The sequence below is a fragment of the Oncorhynchus gorbuscha genome, linkage group LG10, assembly GCF_021184085.1.
Source record: "Oncorhynchus gorbuscha isolate QuinsamMale2020 ecotype Even-year linkage group LG10, OgorEven_v1.0, whole genome shotgun sequence".
Taxonomy (NCBI): domain Eukaryota; kingdom Metazoa; phylum Chordata; class Actinopteri; order Salmoniformes; family Salmonidae; genus Oncorhynchus; species Oncorhynchus gorbuscha.
Window position 1 is genome coordinate 21,672,357 of NC_060182.1, and position 22,190 is coordinate 21,694,546.

A 22,190-nucleotide genomic window follows, 5' to 3' on the forward strand; every position below is an offset into this window, starting at 1 on the left:
CTTAAGATCGTACAGTGATAAAGCCCTGCCCTCTTCCTCTTAGGCTGCTTACAAAGTGCTTGCATTGGTATTTCCTGGTATTTGTTGCTGTCAGGATATGAATTAGGTAGTTGCTGGAATGGAGATTAAATCAAATATATGATCAGAAAATGGTGAGCATTTGACAGGAGAGAGAGGATATGATATGCAACTATAAAATTAGGATGATTATATACATTTTTTTAATAAGGATGTCATCTGCCCGTACATTCAATGTGTGCTCATAGCATTAAGGAGAGCAGGCTGCTGGTCTGTGCTGGTGAGGAGAGCCACATCACCAAAGCTCTGATCTTTCTCCACAATAGAACTCTGGGCTCTTTGATGTTGTAATCTAACTCAGGGGACCATTGGCTGGGGACCTGATCTTGAACACATGGTGAGTAGAAGGTTTGAAGGTAAGATAGAACCCTAAGATCCTATTGCTCCATTTAAGAGCAAACACTTTTAAGCTTGTTCTTTGCTATGAGAAAGGACTCTATTTCATGATGAGTACAGCATGTCTCAAATAAGATAGATGCAGTACATTTAAGTTCAAAAGATTTGCAGGTTTTATATATTTCAAGTCACCATGCAGGTTTTATCTATTTCAAGTCAACAAGCAGGTTTAATCTATATCAAGTAACCAAGATTTTAAAATCTCTTGTCAAAAATCTAATAGACAGGCCTGAAAAGATAGCGTAATTGTAGATGCTCATTGAACTAGGCTATGGGTAGTGCCTTCTTTTTACCAGATGATGGGGTGCTTTCTATTCTTTTGATGGATTTCTCCTTCTGCAACTGAATATAAGCATATAGTCTACAAAAAATATAAAATAATATAATTGGCTGCATTTTATGCTGATTCACCATATATTGCACAGATTCACAGATTTAGCAATTGAGCAATGTTTTGAAGTTTTGATATAATTACATATTTTAATGTAAAGTCTGCCTATTGCAATCTCAACACATTTTAATCATCCTGAATGCCTATAGCTAGGCTAAATCTAGTCTAATTTGTGTGCTGTTTTGTCAGTGCCCAACCTCCATCACACATTCAAAGTTCATTAATAACATAAGTGTGGTTGTTTTCTATTAACCTACACCTCCACTTTTTGGACTTTGTTTACTTTTCACTAGTTATTCACATAAAAAGTAAATATCATAGTGTCAGAGTGGGTTGGCTGACTTAAATTTGTGTCCTCATTTTTGCGCAGTAAATTGTATAGCTGAAATTCTTGTTATGACTGTGGGGTCCTGTTTCAGTCACTGGCGTCAGGCAGGCGCACGTCATGAACTCAAACTCTTTTATCGCCGTAAATATTGATTGGTATGTGAACAACATAACTACAACCACTTTTTAAAGTTTTAATTTAGCATCAGGCAAATAGAAGCGGGCGGTTGCATAGTGTCATTCACATGTGACTTTGGGAAGGTGTTGGACTCGTCGGCTTGTATTTTTTTCTCTCACCCAGGGTAAGTAATGAAAGGAAGGCTAAAGATCTTTTTAGGAGTTGGTTGAGTTGGTTTTAGGAGTTGGTTGAGTTCCTTTCACGTGGGTTATTATTTCATGGTTTGATAGTTTGATACATTGTTACTTTCTTTCCGGGCTAAACATTTTGGATTGATCATAACCCGCTATTTTTTTTCTTTCTGAATGCGTTGCAAATATGACGATGTCATCGACTCCACATTTTGCTCAAGTTATGGCGGAGCTGAAGTTTTCTAGCTTGTGTTGGTGAGTTTGCTCTGGCAGTGCCATTAATTCTGCACAAAATTGGATTGCAGCTGTCGTCTTTATCACTAGTCAGATCATTTTCAGTCTTGTTGGAGTCAGTAGAACAAATATGTGTATTTTAATGTGATAGGAAAATGGTGATAGATCTGTCTAAAGTTTCGGTTGATGAAGAAGTTTGGATCGTACGGAAAAGGGCCCTAGATAGGCTACTGTCATATTTTAGACAGCGTGGCATTGTTTATGCTATTTCAATCTATGTTTAGAGGAAAAGTTGAAAATAGACTCTAAACTTGTAAATTAGAGGACTGTGTTCAGCCATTTCTACCACTATTCTCCTGCACAAATATATTTACTTATTTTGTCGAATGTAAATGCATTGCATATAACACATTCTATTCTCATTCTATAACACATTGGCATTTGTCATCTCTACTTTTTTTGAAAGATGGAATATGTAGTTATTATTTTTTATTTTCAGTTATAACCCACTGGGCACAAACTGGTTGAATCAACTTGTTTCGACATAATTTGTCAAGGTATTTTGACGTAGAATATATGTGGACAATACACTGCATTTGCAAAAAGTGTTTTGAGGGTGACGTTTTAACCACAGTATTATGTCATCATGGTAACCAATTTTCAACATAGGCAAGCCTTGTATAACATATGTTGGATTTGCACCTTTGAACCAATGTCAGATCTTCAACGTTATATCCACTATCAGAAGAAGAAAAAACAATAGGCTGGGCAGCACCTCCTCCTGAGAATTGACCTTTTCTACAGCTACTTTTATCCATTTGATCTCTCATCAAGGTTTAATATTTGACACTGACTACTACCAATGTGCTGTCATGAGAATGATTATTGAGAGATCTCTTAATAGATTCACTGTTGCCATTGAAGTCATCCCAAAGGTTAGGTTTTTAAAGAGCAAATTAAATGTAACCGTACACTATAAATCATATATTACCAATGGTACGACACTGAACAAAACTATAAATACAACATGCAGCAGTTTCAAAGATTTTACTGAGTTACAGTTCATATAAGGAAATCAGTGAATTGAAATACATTCATTAGGCCCTAATCAATGGATTTCGTGACTGGGAATACAAATATGCATCTGTTGGTCACAGACACACGATACAGTTGAAGTCGGAAGTTTATATACACTTAGGTTGGAGTCATTAAAACTCGTTTTTCAACCACTCCACAAATTTCTTGTTAATAAACTATAGTTTTGGCAAGTCGGTTAGAACATCTACTTTGTGCATGACACGAGTCATTTTTCCAACAATTGTTTACAGACAGATTATTTCACTTATAATTCACTGTATTACAATTCCAGTGAGTCAGAAGTTTACATACAATAAGTTGACTGCCTTTAAACAGCTTGGAAAAATATGTCATGGCTGTTGAAGCTTCTGATAGGCTAATTGACATAATTTGAGTCAATTGGAGGTGTACCTGTGGATGTATTTCAAGGCCTACCTTCAAACTCACTGCCTCTTTGCTTGACATCAAGGGAAAATCAACAGAAATCAGCCAAGAACTCAGAAATAAAATTGTAGACCTCCACAAGTCTGGTTCATCCTTGGGAGCAATTTCCAAACACCTGAAGGTACCACGCTCATCTGTACAAACAATAGTATGCAAGTATAAACACCATGGGACCACGCAGCCGTCATACCGCTCAGGAAGGAGGCACGTTCTGTCTCCTAGAGATGAACGTGCTTTGGTGCGAAAAATGCAAATCAATCCTAGATCAACAAAAAAAGGACATTGTGAAGATGCTGGAGGAAACAGGTACAAAGGTATCTATATCCACAGTAAAATGAGTCCTATATCAACATAACCTGAAAGGCAACTCAGCAAGGAAGAAGCCACTGCTCCAAAACCCGCCATAAAAAAGACAGACTATGGTTTGCAACTGCACATGGGGACAAAGATTGTACTTTTTGGAGAAATGTCCTCTGGTCTGATGAAACACAAATAGAACTATTTGGCTATAATGACCATCGTTATGTTCAGAGGGAAAAGGGGGAAGGCTTGCAAACCGAAGAAAACCATCCCAACCGTAAAGGGTGGCAGCTTTGCTGCAGGAGGGACTGGTGCACTTCACAAAATAGATGGCATCATGAGGATGGAAAATTATGTGGATATGTTGAAGCAACATCTCAAGACATCAGTCAGGAAGTTAAAGCTTGGTTGCAAATGGGTCTTCCAAATGGACAATGACCCCAAGCATACTTCCAAAATTGTGGAAAAATGACTTAAGGACAACAAAGTATTCGAGTGGTCATCACAAAGCTCTGACATCAATCTCATAGAACATTTGTGGGCAGAACTGAAAAAGTGTGTGCGAGCAAGGAGGCCTACAAACTTGACTCAGTTTCACCAGTTTTGTCAGGAGGAATGGGCCAAAATTCACCCAACTTATTACGGGAAGCTTGTGGAAGGCTACCCCAAAACATTTGACCCAACTTAAACCATTTTAAAGCAATGCTGCCAAATACTAATTGAGTGTATGTAAACTTCTGACCCACTGGGAATGTGATGAAAGAAATAAAAGTTGAAATAAATCATTCTCTCTACGATTATTCTGACATTTCACATTCTTAAAATAAAGAGGTGATTTTAACTGACCTAAGACAGGGAATTTTTATTTAGATCAAATGTCAGGAATTGTGAAAAACTGAGTTTAAATGTATTTGGCTAAGGTGTATGTAAACTTCCGACATCAACTGTATATACAAAAGTATGTCAACACCCCTTCAAGCTAGTGGATTCGGCTATTTCAGCCACACCGTTACTGACCGGTGTATAAAATCGAGCACACAGCCATGCAATCGGCGTGGACAAACATTGACAGTAGAATGGCCTCACTGAAAAGCTCAGTGACTTTCAACATGGCACTGTCATAGGATGCAACCTTTCCAACAAGTCAGTTCGTTAAATTTCTTCCCTGCTTGAGCTGCCCCGGTCAACTGTAATTTCTGTTATTGTGAAGTGGAAACGTCTAGGAGCAACAACGGCTCGGCCACAAAGTGGTAGGCCACACAATCTCACAAAATAGGACCGGCAAGTGCTGAAGCGCGTAACGTAAAAATCATCTATTCTCGGTTGCAACACTCACTCGTACCAAACTTAGTACCAAACTGCCTATGGAAGCAACGTCAGGGCAATAACTTTTCGTCAGGAGCTTCAAAAAATGAGTTTCCATGGCCGAGCAGCCACACAAGTCTAAGATGACCATGCGCAATGCCAAGAGTTGGCTGGAGTGGTGTAAAGCTCGCCACCGTTGGACTCAGGAGCAGTGGGAACGCGTTCTCTGGAGTGAGGAATCACACTTCACCATCTGGCAGTCCGACAGACAAATCTGGGTTTGGTGTATGCCAGGAGAACGCTAAATGCCCGAATGCATAGTGCCAACTGTAATGTTTGGTGGAGAAGGATTAATGGTCTGGGGCTGTTTTTCATGGTTCGGGCTAGGCCCCTTAGTTCCAGTGAAGGGAATTTGTAATGCTACAGCTTACAATTACATTCTCGACGATTCTGTGCTTCCAACGTTGTGGCAACAGTTTTGGGAAGGCCCTTTTCCTTTTTCAGCATGACAATGCCCCAGTGCACAAAGCGAGGTCCATACAGAAATGGTTTGTCGAGATTGGTGTGGAAGAACTTGACTGGCCCGCACAGAGCCCTGACCTCAACCCCATCAAAAATCTTTGGAATAAATTGGAATTCCGGTTGTGAGCCAGGCCTAATCCCCCAATATCAGTGCCCAACAATCACTAATGCTCTTGTGACTGAATGGAAGCAAGTCCCTGCAGCAATGTTCCAACATCTCGTGGAAGGGCCTTCCCAGAGGAGGGGAGGCTGTGATAGCAGCAAAGGGGGGAACAACTCCATATTAATGCCCATGATTTTGAAATGAGATGGAGTGTATATTATCACTTGTGAATGATGCCCAGCTTGTATGCAGTATGGGCAGAAACAGCACATGGCTTTTTTTGTTAAATTTTCAAATCATAGTCGCACACCTCATGTAGACTAGCTCATAGACCTATATGTTTTGGTAAGGTTTGTATCACAACTACAGTGGCCCAATAACGTCTTAAAATTAAGCACATTAATCCACTTTACAACCAATGTAGAGCCTAACTGGCATACAATACATAGGCAATGCTTGAGTTTCAAGTTTGAGGAAGATAATTTCCCTTTATAATAAAGCATTACATGCATAATCACATTTGTGGTCACTTTTGAGAATTGTGTTTTCCCACTAGTTCATTGAATTTTGTAACATTTGCGGCTTAAAGCCTACTGCCGTGTGCTCATTGCTGTGCTTATGATGTGAAGAAATAGCCTAATAGGTTATCAACATTTTAAGCTAAACGTTCTGATCTGTTGCATCAGCCTTGTTGCTTTTAAACTTTTTTTGATGAGAGTGGTTGCATTATTTTGGGATCTATCGCATCCCACAGCTGTCCCAGACTATGTTTGGAATATTTATTTCTTGCACAGAAGGAGAAGTTGACCAATTAAATAGGTCAACTTTTGTACTATGGGGGATAGTAGATGGACATAGGCTAGTGCTTTTGCTGTTTGTTAGGCCTACTCATCTTGTTGGCTGACGAAAAAGTAAATGTGGACAGTGCTATCTTCAATATGCACTTCAGAATTCGATAAAAAGGACGTGCGTAGTTGCATCCCCGATGTGTCTGTCTTCACTTGTAGCCTACTTCGGAGCTGAGATGCCTGTGAGAAGGACCTGCTCACGTGACGGGCATTGGCTAATAAGAATTTAGATATCCGAGAGAGCCATGTATGTGAGTGAGAAGTGCTTTGGAGCACACAGCCGGGAGAAGGGAATTATAATAATTATATTCAACCCAGGGCACAACGGCCACTGGCCGCAAAGGGCCGGGATATTCAAGGCATTATCAAGTGCTTGTGAAATTGTGAATGAGAGACTGATGAAGAGTGTACAGCCTTGCACAAAAAAAAACAAAGCAGAGTTCATGCCTTTCATGCAACTTTTGTGAAATCATCATTAGAGTCGCATCATGCAGCCTTAGAATGTATGAAAAATCAAAACACATTGCCCAATGTTTGAATCACCGTTGCATAAATAACTCTAAATTAGGCATATAGGAGCACCAGTTTCTTCGTTAACCTCTCAACACAGAATAGCCTCAAGTGCGCGCTCCCTCAGAAATAGTTTGGAGAAAATATTATTTCTATTTTATTCAGCTATGTTCAATAGTATTCTTAATACTATAAAATAATATAAAAGAATGCCACGGAATTCAAAGCAAATTTTGTCTGCTAAATGAACTAGTGTAGCCCACAGCCATATGGCATAGCCATATCAGGGCCTAAGGACATCTGAAATAGACAACATTTTCTTTGTATCATTTTAGACCTGTCTAAAATAAGTGATGGATTTACTGTGATGGTGTAGGCTACATTAAATGGATTTATTAGACTTTTTAAAATGTTCCAAAGGCCTGCATCAGGGGCTTGTAGGCTATGTGTGGAAGCCAGGAGATGCCAAATGTGTTTATGTTAATTAACGGTCAATTACCGTGAGACCGGCAGTCATTTGCTTGACAGTCACCGGCTGACAAAATGGCATGACCGCCACAGCCCTAATAGGACCAATAAAATCACAGAATGTTTTGGAGGACTGTCAAATCCTACTAGCTACTACCACTACTACTACCAGGTAGACTCCTTTCTAGTTTTCTCAGCTACTTTTCAGAATATGCAATGTATTGGGAGTTGTGAGGGAATGAAGACAGACACTGCGTAAACATTATTATATGATGAATTTCAACCCAACACTTTGACTATGTCCCCAGAGCGCTGAGAGCACCAGTGTTTGCTGATGGAGCACCTCCAGGGAGCATGGAAGACCCTGAGCAACGGCTTTGGGATGAAGGACTCTGTGTTCGAGGGCCCTTGCCTTTCCCCGACCATGGTGCAGGGCTTCCCCTCCCAGCGCCGCTCCTCCGACGACAGTAAGATCCCCGACTCCAAGACCAGCAGCACCATCCGCGTCTACCTCCCCAACCAGCAGCGCACAGTGGTGAGTCCATTAGAACAATAATAATAATAGTACATTACTAATCATACATTTCATTTGAAGAGCCTTTCAAAACACCCAAGGACACTAAAAAAATGGAAGCAATGAAATACAGTAGTTTAGGGGACGGTGAGTGAGTGGGATTATGGAAACAACAACACACTGCTGCGCTAATGTTGTTTGAGTGGGGGCTTAATTAACTGAGTCACCTAAGTGCAGTGTGGCAGTCTGTTAGTGGAAAATTGCTACCTAAATTGATTGTCATCATCATACACAGACCAAAGGGCACACCATTATTCCAAATCATCCCATTATCCCAAAAGATAATATATTATGCACATGCTTGTGTTTTCACTGGTCCCAGTAAGTGTTGTTGTTGTAGTTGTTGTTGAGTGTTTTAGTTGTGGTCCCTCAGGTGAATGTGAGGCCAGGTATGACCCTGCACAGCTGCCTGATCAAAGCACTGAAGGTGCGGGGCCTGCAACCGGAGTGCTGTGCTGTCTTCAGACTGCACCCAGGACAGAGGAGGTATGCTCTGGGCACTGGGGAACAGAGGGGTGTCACTGGATCTCTGCAGTGTAGGTGAAATGATCCCTAACCACTGATACAGGGTGAGGTATTATTTCACCCACCTAAGGTTAAAAGCTAGGATTGGGGGTGGGACAAGCTGATCCTAGATCTGTGGTTAGGGGCAACTTCTACCTTGAGGTAGGTCCATATGATGCTGTAAGAAAGTGTTTTATTTTTTGCAAAAAAAATAATTCTGCAGCTATACAACCTTTCAGGCTAAGAGATGTTGAATGACCTTTTCCTGTAAAGGTTGGTTGTGTCAGTCTGCTCTCTAGTATTTGTTACTTTACTTAATGTGTCATGTTCCTTTTCTAACAGTAAAAAGTCACGTATGGATTGGAATACCGACTCTACCTCACTAATTGGGGAAGAACTGCTGGTGAAAGTCTTAGATCATGTCCCCTTGACGACGCACAACTTTGTAAGTAGCCCATAAAGCAGGGGTTTCAAATTCATTTTACCCCGCGGGCTGCATTCGGTCCTAACCGAGGTCCGAAGGGCCGCTTTTAAAATGTATTATATTTCCTTGTTGTACACATTTGCACAAAATAGTCCTCTATCCATCGCTTTTGTATTTTTGATGCTCCCTGACTGTCTAGCTTTCATTTTGACAGAGTAAAAAGACTATACATTTGAAGTCGGAAATGTACATACACCTTAGCCAACTACATTTAAACTCAGTTTTTCCACAATTCCTGACATTTAATCCTAGTTAAAAAAGAGAGAATGATTTCAGCTTTTATTTCTTTCATCACATTCGCAGTGGGTCAGAAGTTTACATACACTCAATTAGTATTCCTTTGAATTAGCATTGCCTTTGAATTGTTTAATTTGGCTCAAATGTTTTGGGTAGCCTTCCACAAGCTTCCCACAATAAGTTGGGTGAATTTTGGCTCATTCCTCCTGACAGAGCTGGTGTAACTGAGTCAGGTTTGTAGGCCTCCTTGCTCGCACACGCTTTTTCAGTTCTGCCCACAAACCTTCTATAGGATTGAGGTCAGGGCTTTGTGATGGCCACTCGAATACCTTGACTTTGTTGTCCTTAAGCCATTTTGCCACAACTTTGGAAGTATGCTTGGGGTCATTGTCCATTTGGAAGACTCTTTTGTGAACAAGCTTTAACTTCATGGCTGATGTCTTGAGATATTGATTCAATATATCCACATACTTTTCCATCCTAATGATGCCATCTATTTTGTGAAGAGCAGCAGTCCCTCCTGCAGCAAAGCACCCCCACAACATGATGCTGCCACACCCGTGCTTCACGGTTGGGATGGCGTTCTTCGGCTTGCAAGCCTCCCCCTTTTCCTCAAAACATAACCATGGTCATTATGGCCAAACAGTTCTATTTTTGTTTCATCAGACCAGAGGACATTTCTTAAAAGTACGATTTTTCTCCCTATGTGCAGTTGCAAACCGTATTCTGGCTTTTTTATGGCAGTTTTGGAGCAGTGGCTTCTTCCTTGCTAAGCGGCCTTTCAGGTTATGTCGATATAGGTCATTTTACTGTGGATATAGATACTTTTGTACCTGTTTCCTCCAGCATCTTCACAGGATCTTTTTCTGTTGTTCTGGGATTGATTTGCACTTTTCGCACCAAAGTACTTTCATCTCTAGGAGTGTTTTTACTTGCGTACTATTGTTTGTACAGATGAACGTTGTACCTTGAGGTGTTTGGAAATTGCTCCCAAGGATGAACCAGACTTGTGGAGGTCTACAATTTTTTTCCTGAGGTCTTGGCTGATTTTTTTTAATTTTCCCATGATGTCAAGCAAAGAGGCACTGAGTTTGAAGGTAGGCCTTCAAATACATCCAGAGATACACCTCCAATTGACTCAAATGATGTAAATTAGCCTACCAGAAGCTTCTAAAGCAAGTAAATTGTAAGTGAAATAATCTGTTTCATCAATTGTTGGAAAAATGACATGTGTCATGCACACAGTAGATGTCCTAACCGACTTGCCAAAACTATAGTTTTTTAACAAGGTCCTTCTGTAGCTCAGTTGGTAGAGCATGGCGCTTGTAACGCCAGGGTAGTGGGTTCGATTCCCGGGACCACCCATACGTAGAATGTATGCACACATGACTGTAAGTCGCTTTGGATAAAAGCGTCTGCTAAATGGCATATATTATTATTATATTAAATTTGTGGAGTGGTTGAAAAACTAGTTTTAATGACTCCAACCTAAGTGTATGTAAACTTCCGACTTCAACTATAAATGTAGGGACTATACATTTCTATACAGTTTTGATTTGGTTTTAGTCATTTAAATGTCAATTTAATATCTTGCCCCCCCCCATAAAGGATTTGACACTGTTTACCCAGGCCGTTAGCATCGGCTGGAAAATAATGAAATACTTAATTTTCCTCTTTAACTTTCAGGTTCGGAAAACATTTCTGAAGTTGGCCTTCTGCGATATATGCCAGAAGTTCCTTTTGAATGGTTTCCGTTGCCAAACATGCGGCTACAAATTCCATGAGCATTGCAGCACCAAAGTGCCCACGATGTGTGTGGATTGGAGCAACATCAGACAGCTCCTGTAAGACTCCTCTCCTCTTCTGTGCAGAGCAAATCAAAATGGCTGCTAACACCTAACTGTTTATATTGAATAGCAAGAACACTTACAAACAATATAAATATTAACAGTACAAGTATACAGCAATGGGTGAATAAATAAAATAAGGAACATACTAACAAAAGAGCTAAGTAAGAAAAATGATAGTGGTGCTCTCACAGTCTGCATTGAAGATAGATATTTACATAGAGAATTGTTTTGCATGCAGGCTTTAGTTCTCCGTATTTCAACAATAAGCATTTGTAGATCGCTATCACTGGCCATGAAGAGATACATTTGTAGATGGCTATCACTGGCCGTGAAGAGATACATTTGTAGATCGCTATCACTGGCCATGAAGAGATACATTTGTAGATGGCTATCACTGGCCATGAAGAGATACATTTGTAGATGGCTATCACTGGCCATGAAGAGATACATTTGTAGATGGCTATCACTGGCCATGAAGAGATACATTTGTAGATGGCTATCACTGGCCATGAAGAGATACATTTGTAGATGGCTATCACTGGCCATGAAGAGACACATTTGTAGATGGCTATCACTGGCCATGAAGAGATACATTTGTAGATGGCTATCACTGACCATGAAGAGACACATTTGTAGATCGCTATCACTGGCTATGAAGAGATACATTTGTAGATGGTTATCACTGGCTGTGAAGAGATACATTTGTAGATGGCTATCATTAGCCATGAAGATGTACATTTGTAGATCACTATCACTGGCCATGAAGAGATACATTTGTAGATGCTATCTCTGGCCATGAAGAGATACATTTGTAGATGGCTATCACTGGCCATGAAGAGATGCATTTGTAGATTTTTTGTTTCTTATTTATGTTGGATTGTTGAGAAGGATCCTGCAAGTAAGCATTTCGTTGGACAGTGTATACCATGTGTATCCTGTACATATGACTAATAAAGCTTGAAACTCTCTCTCTCTCTCTCTAGGTTGTTCCCGACACCAGGTGAAAGTGGGGGTCCATCTCTTCCTCCTCTTACTTCTCGGCGAATGAGAGAATCGCTGTCCCGACTCCCCAGCAGGTAAAGCCACCCCTCCTGCTCTTGAACTCTGACCTATGACTTCCGACCCATGGGTGATACTGGTCCCATGGACCTCTTTCACCCTGGTACTGTGAGCAAGGCTATCTCCAGGCAGCAACAGAACATCAGCAATCAAATAACTACAGAAGTACAGCCAAAGTCTTCCTCTTGACTTACCATTTAATGACGGCTAAGGGTTGCGTGTGGTTGTAATTGATTTAACTACAGTACAGTAAGGTTTACTAAGTCTTTGACTCTCAGAGGTAATGGTGGCCAAATGTTAAGGGTTCTTTGGTTGCCATGTTTGACTGGCCCTCAGCTGATGCAGCTGTAAGTTGTAAAGCACCTTAACCCAGGCCTCAAACCGAATCAATGCCTGTTTTTTATCTCTAGCTTTATGATGTAACCAGAGGTGTGAAAAGAGGCTGTTGTTTCAGAAGCATTTATTACAGTTTAAAAGCACTCAGATCATTGCCAAATTAGCTCGCACACAGTATCAAGTTGTTTGGTGCAGAACAATCTCAAATGCTCCTCGAAACAAAGTCCTGTTATGGCCAAAAGGGGGATTTGTTCTCATAGAGTGCTTTACAGGGTTAGAAGTGTGGTCTAATACATTATGAGTGTTGTTATGGTATGTCACTAGCATGGAGTGCCACTTTCACTAGCAACTGACAGTACAGTACAATATACTTTCCAGTCAGCAGTGAACCAAGACCAGAATCACACTAAGCATCACTGAATCAACAAGAACTTTAATGGGAGTGCAAGGAGAATTGTCACCTACCACCATTCTGAAAGGCTAACCTGCAACCATGAGTTGCATAGACTCCTAGAAAAGCATGGCACATGCAAGACATTAAAAACCATATCCTTTCCCTCCAAGTTATTGTGAAATATGTACTACTCTGAGATTGGATCTTAATTTGATTACTCTGTTGTTGCTGAGAATTTTCTTGCACTGCAGGAAATGCAGATGAGTGTCGAGATTTACATAAATTCACAGAAATATATGTAAATCTCCCGCACTAACAAACTGTTATATTAGCAGAATTGCACTTTTCATGTAGCCCAATTTTGGCCAGATAATAGCCTAATTACAGATTAAACATTACATTGTTGGAAAAGTGTGAAAGTTAAAATCCTGTTGCTGTAGGATTCTTTTACTGCGACAATACTGTTCAAATTTAGATCCCACATCTGTACCATGTGAAATGTTTTGGTAAGCTTTGTGCTAACTTTGACTGGTGAGCTTTGTAGCATAACAAATTAAGCAAATTCTTGGCAAAAACTGAGGTTGAAATACTTCCCCTAGTGAATGGGGTAGTATTTGTAGAATGGAAATCCTAATACCTAGAACATTTTCCTGTTATTGAATTTAGTAGAATCTCAATGTGTGCAGGACTGTGTTTGTTCAACTATCAAGAAAGTAGAGGAAAGATTTTGAGATGTAGTGTCAAACGGTCACTGCCTGAAACAGAAACGGCCTCCTAACCATGTCACATAGTGAGGGTGTTCTAAGGTGTGCCTGAGAAAAATGTCACATAATGGCAGAGATGAAACTGACAAGCTGCCATCCACTACACCCCTGTGAGATTGATTGTAAGAAGTTGTAGAATTATCTTGTGTGTGAATTATTATTATTTTTTGCATTAGAAGAGCCACTCAATGGTATCTCAGATTAAGATAAACAAAAATAGTAATTATTCAATCATGGTAATAATATTTGATGCTTTTTTTATCCAAACAATTGTCATGACAAAACCATGACCATGATTCTATCTTACTGATGCACTTAATGTGTTGTGTTCAGTGTCCCTACTTTTCCTAAGACTGATGTTGCCCCTGTATTCACCCCTCACGCCTTCAACTACACGGCCCCCTACCCACCCACGGGGGGCGCTCTGTCCCAGAGGCAGCGCTCCACCTCCACGCCCAACGTCCACATGGTCAGCACCACCATGCCCGTCGACAGCAGCATGATGGAGGTAACAACACACCACGTGGGTCCCCAGGAGACTCCTGGAGGTCCAGGCAGCCCATCCTAAAATAACCTCCCTGCCCGATCTGGCCCTTCTTACACGCTCGGAATCTCAACCATCTTCTCCGTAACTTCTGTCATCCCTCCCCCTTACTGTTTCTACTAAGTAATTCATCTAGCATGATTACAATTTACTTTGCATGATTTCCTTGATTGTGTTCTATTCTCTTTGTTTCGTTTCACTTTTTATACGCTGCACTTTACAGTATTCCTTTCTGAGTCATTAGTTTCCATACCCGTGGAATTGGAAAAATGATAACTTGATAGCTGTATCTAATATGCCCACAAAATGTAACACCTGGGTAGCACTCTATCTCTCCTCATCTCCCTTTCCTTCCCTGTCCCACTGTGTTGTGCCCTGATGGGGACTAGCTAGATGGTCTGAATACCTCCCCTAGCTCATGGTGCAGGTGTTTCTGGCTGAAGAGGAGAGTAGGTATTATTCGCTTCTCTGACTCTTTTGTTGAGGCGACGTCAGAGAGCCCAGACAAGGTTAGGAGGCAGAGTTTCAGAGTGTTGTGTGATAAATAACATGCCTTTCAACAGACTAGTACCCCACATGCTTTTATAGTTTCTTTAACTGAATGAGGAAACTGTTTAATGACTTGTGTTCATTTGATATGTGTAAAAATCTGAAAGAATACTTTGTTTTGTGTTTTCCTAGGAAGCAATGCGTAATCATGAAGCAATGCGTAATCATGACTCAGGTAAGATTTTAAAAGGTGGTTACCCCACATGAGTGGCACAGTTTCTGCTAAGCTAATGGAAACATGCACAACCTCCCACAACAACACTTTCTGTCATAACCTGCCATTCTAAATACCATTGGTCCATCTTCCCTTCCTAGGCGGGAGTTCCCCCAGCCAGAGTCCCACAGGCTGGTCCCAGTCCCAGTCTAACACCCCAGCTCCAGACAGACGAGAGAGGGCTCCTTCATTCAACACTCAGGAGAAACACAAAATAGTAAGTTAAGACAGCCCCTGTAGTTTGTACACTGAGTGTGAATGAATAGCATCTCAATAGTACTTTTAATTCCTACATTCTTAAAAGAAAAGGGTTTCAAAAGGGTTATTCAGCTGTCCCAATAGAATAACACTTTTTGGTTCCATGTAGAACCCTTTCCACAGAGGGTTCTACATGGAACCCAGAATGGTTGTATCTGGAGCCAAAAAGCGTTCTTCAAAGGGTTCTCTTATGGGCCAGCCGAAGAACCCTTTTAGGTTCTCGATAGCACCTTTTTTTGTAAGAGTGTAGGAATAACTGTATAAGTGAATTGTACGTAAGATCTAATTTAGATGGAGAATGTGGCCTTATATTGACTATCCCACTGCAGCGTCCGAGGGACAAGCGGGACTCCAGTTATTACTGGGAGATTGAGGCCAGTGAAGTGGTTCTTCACTCCTGTATCGGCTCAGGCTCCTTCGGAACAGTATACAAAGGGAAATGGCACGGTGAGCACACTTCTGGATTGCACCTGTTGGATAAACAATGCTTGTAATGCTTGGTTATGCTGTTGCGAAGGTCTACAAAGGTTTGTGAGGAGTTCTGGATCTTCCAATCATGCCTATGAGTTGACTTGAACATTTGTACTGAGCCTAGTCTACATGGTCACACAGCAGCGTAGACAGTTTCTGTACCACGTTGTTTGTCTGTTGTAGGTGACGTAGCGGTGAAGATCCTAAAGGTGATTGACCCCACGCCAGAGCAGTTCCAGGCCTTCAGAAACGAGGTGGCTGTCCTTAGGTAAGAGAGGGTGAGGGCAGTGAGAGAACTATAATAATACTCATTTGGTGGGTGCTTATATTTGTCCTATTGCACAAATGTACAAGTGTGTATTTATTGGAAATGTGTTTTTTGCATATCCCAAATCCCACTGAAACACTCTCAGAGAGTGGGGTCATGACCTGGGTCTGCCATTATTAACAACGACCCCTATAGAGTTAAGTGTCTTGCTCAAGAATTTTCACCTTGTTTGACTAGCAACCCTTCGGTTACTGGCCCAACGCTCTAACCACTGGGCTTTCTGTTGCCCTATAGTGATATTCTTATTGTATTCATCACTTTAGAGAGAGCAATATATTGTATAATATAACTTATGTGTTTATTGTTGGTAGATAATTTTCATGCAGCATTATCTCATCTTTGTTTTTGTGATTTCCTCTTCCTGTATCGCCCTCTCACTCTTGCTCTGCCTCTCTCTCTCGCTGTCTGTATGTCTCTCTCCTTTTTGGCCGCAGGAAAACGCGGCACGTCAACATCCTGTTGTTCATGGGCTACATGACGAAGGACAACCTGGCCATCGTGACCCAGTGGTGTGAGGGCAGCAGCCTCTACAAACACCTTCACGTCCAGGAGACCAACTTCCAGATGTTCCAGCTTATAGACATTGCCAGGCAGACAGCTCAGGGCATGGAGTGAGTCCACACAGCAGGGACAAGCTTAGCTGTAGATTGGTGCTACTTATAGCTCTATAGGAATACTAGGTTTACAAGGGTGTTAGCTTTAGATTGACGCTATAAAAAAGTGATAGCTTTAGAAGGATATTATGTTTATTATTAACATGCAACTGAAATGTCGTAAATTCCCATTTTCACTGTATTTTTCTTTCAGCTATTTACACGCCAAAAACATCATCCACCGGGACATGAAGTCAAACAGTATCCTTTTCTTCACTGTTTTAAGCTCTGTCACTTTGTTGTGACAACTGAATAGAAAATAGTTGAAAATAGTTGAAATTAGACAAATGATGTATGAGTTCAAAGTCGTAGTATTTTTCACAGATTCAGCAGTCTGCCACAGCTCTGCTTCCTTGACAGTGGTACAGATATTTTCCTACATGAGGGCCTGACGGTGAAGATAGGAGACTTTGGTCTGGCCACGGTCAAGGCCAGGTGGAGTGGTTCTCACCAGGTGGAACAACCCTCAGGGTCCATACTGTGGATGGTCAGTAAGAGGAAAATGTCAATGTCACGCTAGAAGAAAAGTACCTTACTTTCGTTGCTGTTGAGATCGGGCCTGAGAGATGGGGTTCAGGCAGGGGTGGGCAACTCCAGTCCTCGGGGGCCTGATTGGTGCCACACTTTTTCCCCATCCCTAGCAAACACAGCTGATTAATCAAATTGCATTCTAAACTAAAGATCATGATTAGGTGATTATTGGAGTCAGGTGTGTTAGCTGAGGCTGGGGCAAAACTGTGACACCAATCAGGCCCCCGAGGACTGGAATTGCCCACCCCTGGGTTAAGGGGAGCAGTTTCTTAATCTGGGAAAATGTGTTGGTTTTGGTGGTCGTGCACTCCAGCAATCGTTTGACTTGTCTCTTTTGAAAATGAAACTTAGAAACCACACCTTTGAGATGTACTCATTATGGTTCCTGGAATTAAAAATGAAATCAATTTAAACAAGTTTGTCTGTTATTCTATCCACTGTTCTCAGGCTCCTGAGGTTATCCGTATGCAGGACAACATGCCCTATAGTTTCCAGTCTGACGTGTACTCCTACGGTGTTGTCCTCCATGAGCTGATGACGGGAGAGCTGCCATACTCACAGATAGCCAACAGAGACCAGGTAAACCCAGCCTGCCACACAGCCATCTCTAAAACCATGGTAGTCTCTATTTCAGTTGTGCTAAATTTAGGGATAGATACGGTCCTGCCTTGTTTGATTTTAACAAATCAAATATAACTAAGATTGTGTGACCCAGTTTCAGCCACGGGCATAAATGTACTTATTTTGATCTAGTATCTCTCTGTCTCTCTCTGTCTCTGTCTCTCTCTCTGTCTCTCTCTCTCTCTGTCTCTCTGTCTCTCTCTCTGTCTCTCTGTCTCTCTCTCTCTTTCTCTCTCTGTCTCTCTCTCTGTCTCTCTCTCTGTCTCTCTGTCTCTCTCTCTCTCTCTCTCTCTCTCTCTCTCTCTCTCTCTCTCTCTCTCTCTCTCTCTCTCTCTCTCTCTCTCTCTCTCTCTCTCTCTGTCTCTTTGTCTCTTTGTCTCTCTGTCTCTCTGTCTCTCTCTGTCTCTCTCTCTCTCTCTCTCTCTCTCTCTCTCTCTCTCTCTCTCTCTCTCTCTCTCTCTCTGTCTCTTTGTCTCTCTGTCTCTCTGTCTCTCTCTGTCTCTCTCTCTCTCTCTCTGTCTCTCTCTGTCTCTCTGTCTCTCTGTCTCTCTGTCTCTCTCTCTCTCTCTCTCTGTCTCTCTCTCTGTCTCTCTCTCTGTCTCTCTCTGTCTCTCTCTCTGTCTCTCTCTGTCTCTCTCTCTCTCTCTCTCTGTCTCTCTCTCTCTCTGTCTCTCTCTCTCTCTCTGTCTCTCTCAAATCAAATCAGTTTATTTGTAACGTGCACCGAATACAACAGGTGAAATGCTTACTTACAGGCTCTAATCAATAGTGCAAAAAAGGTATTAGGTGAACAATAGGTAAAGTAAAGAAATAAAACAACAGTAAAAAGACAGGCTATATACAGTAGCGAGGCTATAAAAGTAGTGAGGCTACATACAGACTCCGGTTAGTCAGGCTGATTGAGGTAGAATGTACATTTAGAATGGGTAAAGTGGCTATGCATATATGATGAACAGAGAGTAGCAGTAGCGTAAAAGAGGAGTTGGCGGGTGGTGGGTGGCGGGATACAATGCAGATAGCCCGGTTAGCCAATGTGCGGGAGCACTAGTTGGTCTGCCCAATTGAGATAGTATGTACATGAATGTATAGTTAAAGTGACTATGCCAATATGATAAACAGAGAGTAGCATCAGCGTAAAAGAGGGGTTGGGGGGGCACACAATGCAAATAGTCCAGGTAGACATTGGATTACCTGTTCAGCAGTCTTATGTCTTGGGGGTAAAAACTGTTGAGAAGCCTTTTTGTCCTAGACTTGGCTCTCCGGTACCGCTTGCCATGTGGTAGTAGAGAGAACAGTCTATGGCTGGGGGTCTTTGACAATTTTTAGGGACTTCATCTGACAACGCCTGGTGTAGAGGTCCTGGATGGCAGGCAGCTTAGCCCCAGTGATGTACTGGGCCGTACACACTACCCTAGTAGTGCCTTGTGGTCAGAGGCTGAGCAATTGCCGTACCATGCAGTGATGCAACCAGTCAGAATGCTCTCGATGTTGCAGCTGTAGAACCTTTTGAGTATCTCAGGACCCATGCCAAATCTTTTCAATCTCCTGAGGGGGAATAGGCTTTGTCGTGCCCTCTTCACGACTGTCTTGATGTGCTTGGACCATGTTAGTTTGTTGGTGATGTGGACACCAAGGAACTTGAAGCTCTCAACCTGCTCCACTACAGCCCTGTTGATTAGAATGGGGGCGTGCTCGGTCCTCCTTTTCCTGTAGTCCACAATCATCTCCTTAGTCTTGGTTATGTTGAAGGATAGGTTGTTATTCTGGCACCACCCGGCCAGGTCTCTGACCTCCTCCCTATAGGCTGTCTCGTCGTTGTCGGTGATCAGGCCTACCACTGTTGTCGTCTGTAAACTTAATGATTGTGTTGGAGTCGTGCCTGGCCATGCAGTCGTGGGTGAACATGGAGTACAGGAGGGGACTGAGCACACACCCCTGGGAGCTCCCGTGTTGAGGATCAGCGTGGCAAATTGGAGTGGGTCTAGGGTTTCTGGGATAATGGTGTTGATGTGAGCCATTACCAACCTTTCAAAGCACTTCATGGCTACGGACGTGAGTGCTATGGGTCTGTAGTCATTTAAGCAGGTTGCCTTTGTGTTCTTGTGCACAGGGACTATGGTGTGTCTGCTTGAAACATGTTGTATTACAGACTCAATCAGGGACATGTTGAAATTTAAAATGTCCGTGAAGACATCTGCCAGTTGGTCAGCACATGCTCAGAGCACACGTCCTGGTAATCCATCTGGCCCCGCAGCCTTGTGTATGTTGACCTGTTTAAAGGTCTTACTCACGTCGGCTACGGAGAGCGTGATCACACAGTCGTCCGGAACAGCTGATGCTCTCATGCATGTCTCAGTGTTGCTTGCCTCGAAGCGAGCATAGAACTGATTTAGCTCATCTGGTAGGCTTGTGTCACTGGGCAGCTCGCGGCTGTGCTTCCCTTTGTAGTCTGTAGAAGTTTGCAAGCCCTGCCATATAAGACGAGTGTCGGAGCCGGTGTAGTATGATTCAATCTTAGCCCTGTATTGATGCTTTGCCTGTTTGATGTTTCGTCGCAGGGCATAGCAGGATTTCTTGTAAGCTTCCGGGTTAGAGTCCCGCACCTTGAAAACGGCAGCTCTACCCTTTAGCTCAGTGCGAATGTTGCCTGTAATCCATTGCTTCTGGTTGGGGTATGTACATACAGTCACTGTGGGGACGACGTCCTCGATGCACTTATTGATAAAGCCAGTGACTGATGTGGTGTATTCCTCAATGCCATCGGAAGAATCCTTCAACATGTTCCAGTCTGTGATAGCAAAACAGTCCTGTAGTTTAGCATCTGCTTCATCTGACCACTTTTTTATAGACCGAGTCACTGGTGTTTCCTGCTTTAATTTTAGCTTGTAAGCAGGAATTAGGAGGATAGGGCCATAGTCAAGTTCTGTCATAAGCACTGTCTCACAGGTATTATTAGTGACTGGTTGTGACCTCCACAGAAAATAATAACACTGTAATCCCCATATCTCTGTCTCCATTGTCAGATTATCTTCATGGTGGGCCGGGGGTACCTGTCTCCAGATCTCAGTAAGCTTTATAAGAGCTGTCCAAAGGCCATGAAGAGGCTGGTGGCCGACTGCATCAAGAAAATCAAGGACGAGAGGCCACTGTTCCCCCAGGTACTAGCTAATGAGTTTTCTCTGTACATTATCTTGACACCTTTATTGGCTGAAGTGGGTTGAAAGGTCTCTGGAGTTGAATGTAAATTACACTGTAGCAAAGGCCTCCAAATTTGATGAGAGCGCTTCCCGGTACTCTTCCAATCTACTCCTCTTTCTCTCTCTCTTTTCCTCTCCCTCTCTTACAGATCCTGTCGTCAATTGAGCTGCTCCAGCACTCCCTGCCTAAGATCAACCGCAGTGCCTCAGAACCCTCCATGCACAGAGCCTCCCACACTGAGGATATTAACGCCTTCACTTCCACCTATAGCAGACTGCCTGTGTTCTGAACTACAATACCCAACCTGTCCCTCCTACCTGCCCCTGTTCCAAAACATACACGTGTGTGCATGACCATACACACACACACACACACACACACCAAATATCTACAGTGCCTTATGAAAGTATTCACCCCCCTTGGCATTTTTCCTATTTTGTTGCCTTACAACCAGGAATTAAATATATTTTTGGGGGGTTTGTATCATTTGATTTACACAACATGTCTACCACTTTGAAGATGCAAAATATTTTTTGTTGTGAAACAACCAAGAAATAAGACAAAAAAGTGAAGACTTGAGCGTGCATAACTATTCACCCCCCCCCCAAGTCAATACGTTGTAGAGCCACCTTTTCAGTAATTACAGCTGCAAGTCTCCTGGTGTATATCTCTATAAGCTTGGCACACTGGGATTTTTGCCTATTCTTCAAGGCAAAACTGCTCTTGCTTGGATGGTTTCCGCTGGTGTACAGCAATCTTTAAATCATACCACAGATTCTCAATCGAATTGAGATCTGGGCTTTGACCAGTCCAAGACATTAAAATGTTTCCCCTTATACCATTCAGGTGTTGCTTTAGCAGTATGCTTAGGGTCATTGTCCTGGTGGAAGGTGAACCTCTGTCCCAGTCTCAAATCTCTGGAAGACGGAAACAGGTTTCCCTCAAGAATTTTCCTGTATTTAGAGCCATCCATCATTCCTTCAATTCCAACCCAGTCCCTGCTGATGAAAAACATCCCCACAGCATGATGCTGCCATTACCATGCTTCACTGTGAGGATGGTGTTCTCGGGGTGATGAGAGGTGTTAGGTTTGCGCCAGACATAGCGTTTTCCTTGATGGCCAAAAAGCTACATTTTAGTCTCATGTGACCAGATTACCTTCTTCCATATGTTTGGGGAGTCTCCCACATGCATTTTGGCGACCACCAAACGTTTTTGCTTATCTTTAAGCAATGGCTTTTTTCTGGCCACTCTTCTGTAAAGCCCACCTCTGTGGAGTGTATGGCTTAAAGTGGTCCTATGGACAGAT

The 22,190-nt window shown here is 42.3% G+C and overlaps 1 protein-coding gene across 4 annotated transcripts; it reads left to right on the top strand.

Annotated features, from left to right (window-relative positions):
* The first annotated feature begins 86 nt into the window (after positions 1-86).
* LOC124045679 (RAF proto-oncogene serine/threonine-protein kinase-like) lies at positions 87-21,294 on the top strand. Of its 4 annotated transcripts, none has more exons than XM_046365189.1 (18): positions 87-152; positions 345-415; positions 7,621-7,847; positions 8,260-8,372; positions 8,733-8,835; positions 10,798-10,955; positions 11,945-12,037; positions 13,848-14,022; positions 14,740-14,782; positions 14,923-15,038; positions 15,409-15,526; positions 15,734-15,818; positions 16,313-16,489; positions 16,686-16,732; positions 16,900-17,018; positions 17,510-17,641; positions 20,707-20,841; positions 21,030-21,294. In XM_046365189.1, exons 3-18 carry the CDS (start codon positions 7,647-7,649, stop codon positions 21,168-21,170), a joined length of 1,956 nt encoding a protein of 651 aa, XP_046221145.1. In that variant the 5' UTR covers positions 87-152; positions 345-415; positions 7,621-7,646; the 3' UTR covers positions 21,171-21,294. The 4 variants fall into 4 exon arrangements, with proteins under 4 accessions (XP_046221145.1, XP_046221146.1, XP_046221144.1 ...); XM_046365190.1 differs by lacking the exons at positions 87-152; positions 345-415 and adding exons at positions 1,274-1,494; positions 1,723-1,756; XM_046365188.1 differs by lacking the exons at positions 87-152; positions 345-415 and adding an exon at positions 1,274-1,494.
* The last annotated feature ends 896 nt before the right edge of the window (positions 21,295-22,190 follow it).

Coding starts and splice junctions, on each gene's coding strand:
- LOC124045679 (XM_046365189.1), top strand. CDS start 7,647: ATGGAGCACCTCCAGGGAGCATGGAAGACCCTGAGCAACGGCTTTGGG. Junction 15,527..15,733: donor ATACAAAGGGAAATGGCACG/GTGAGCACACTT, acceptor TGTCTGTTGTAG/GTGACGTAGCGGTGAAGATC. Junction 15,819..16,312: donor AACGAGGTGGCTGTCCTTAG/GTAAGAGAGGGT, acceptor TTTTGGCCGCAG/GAAAACGCGGCACGTCAACA.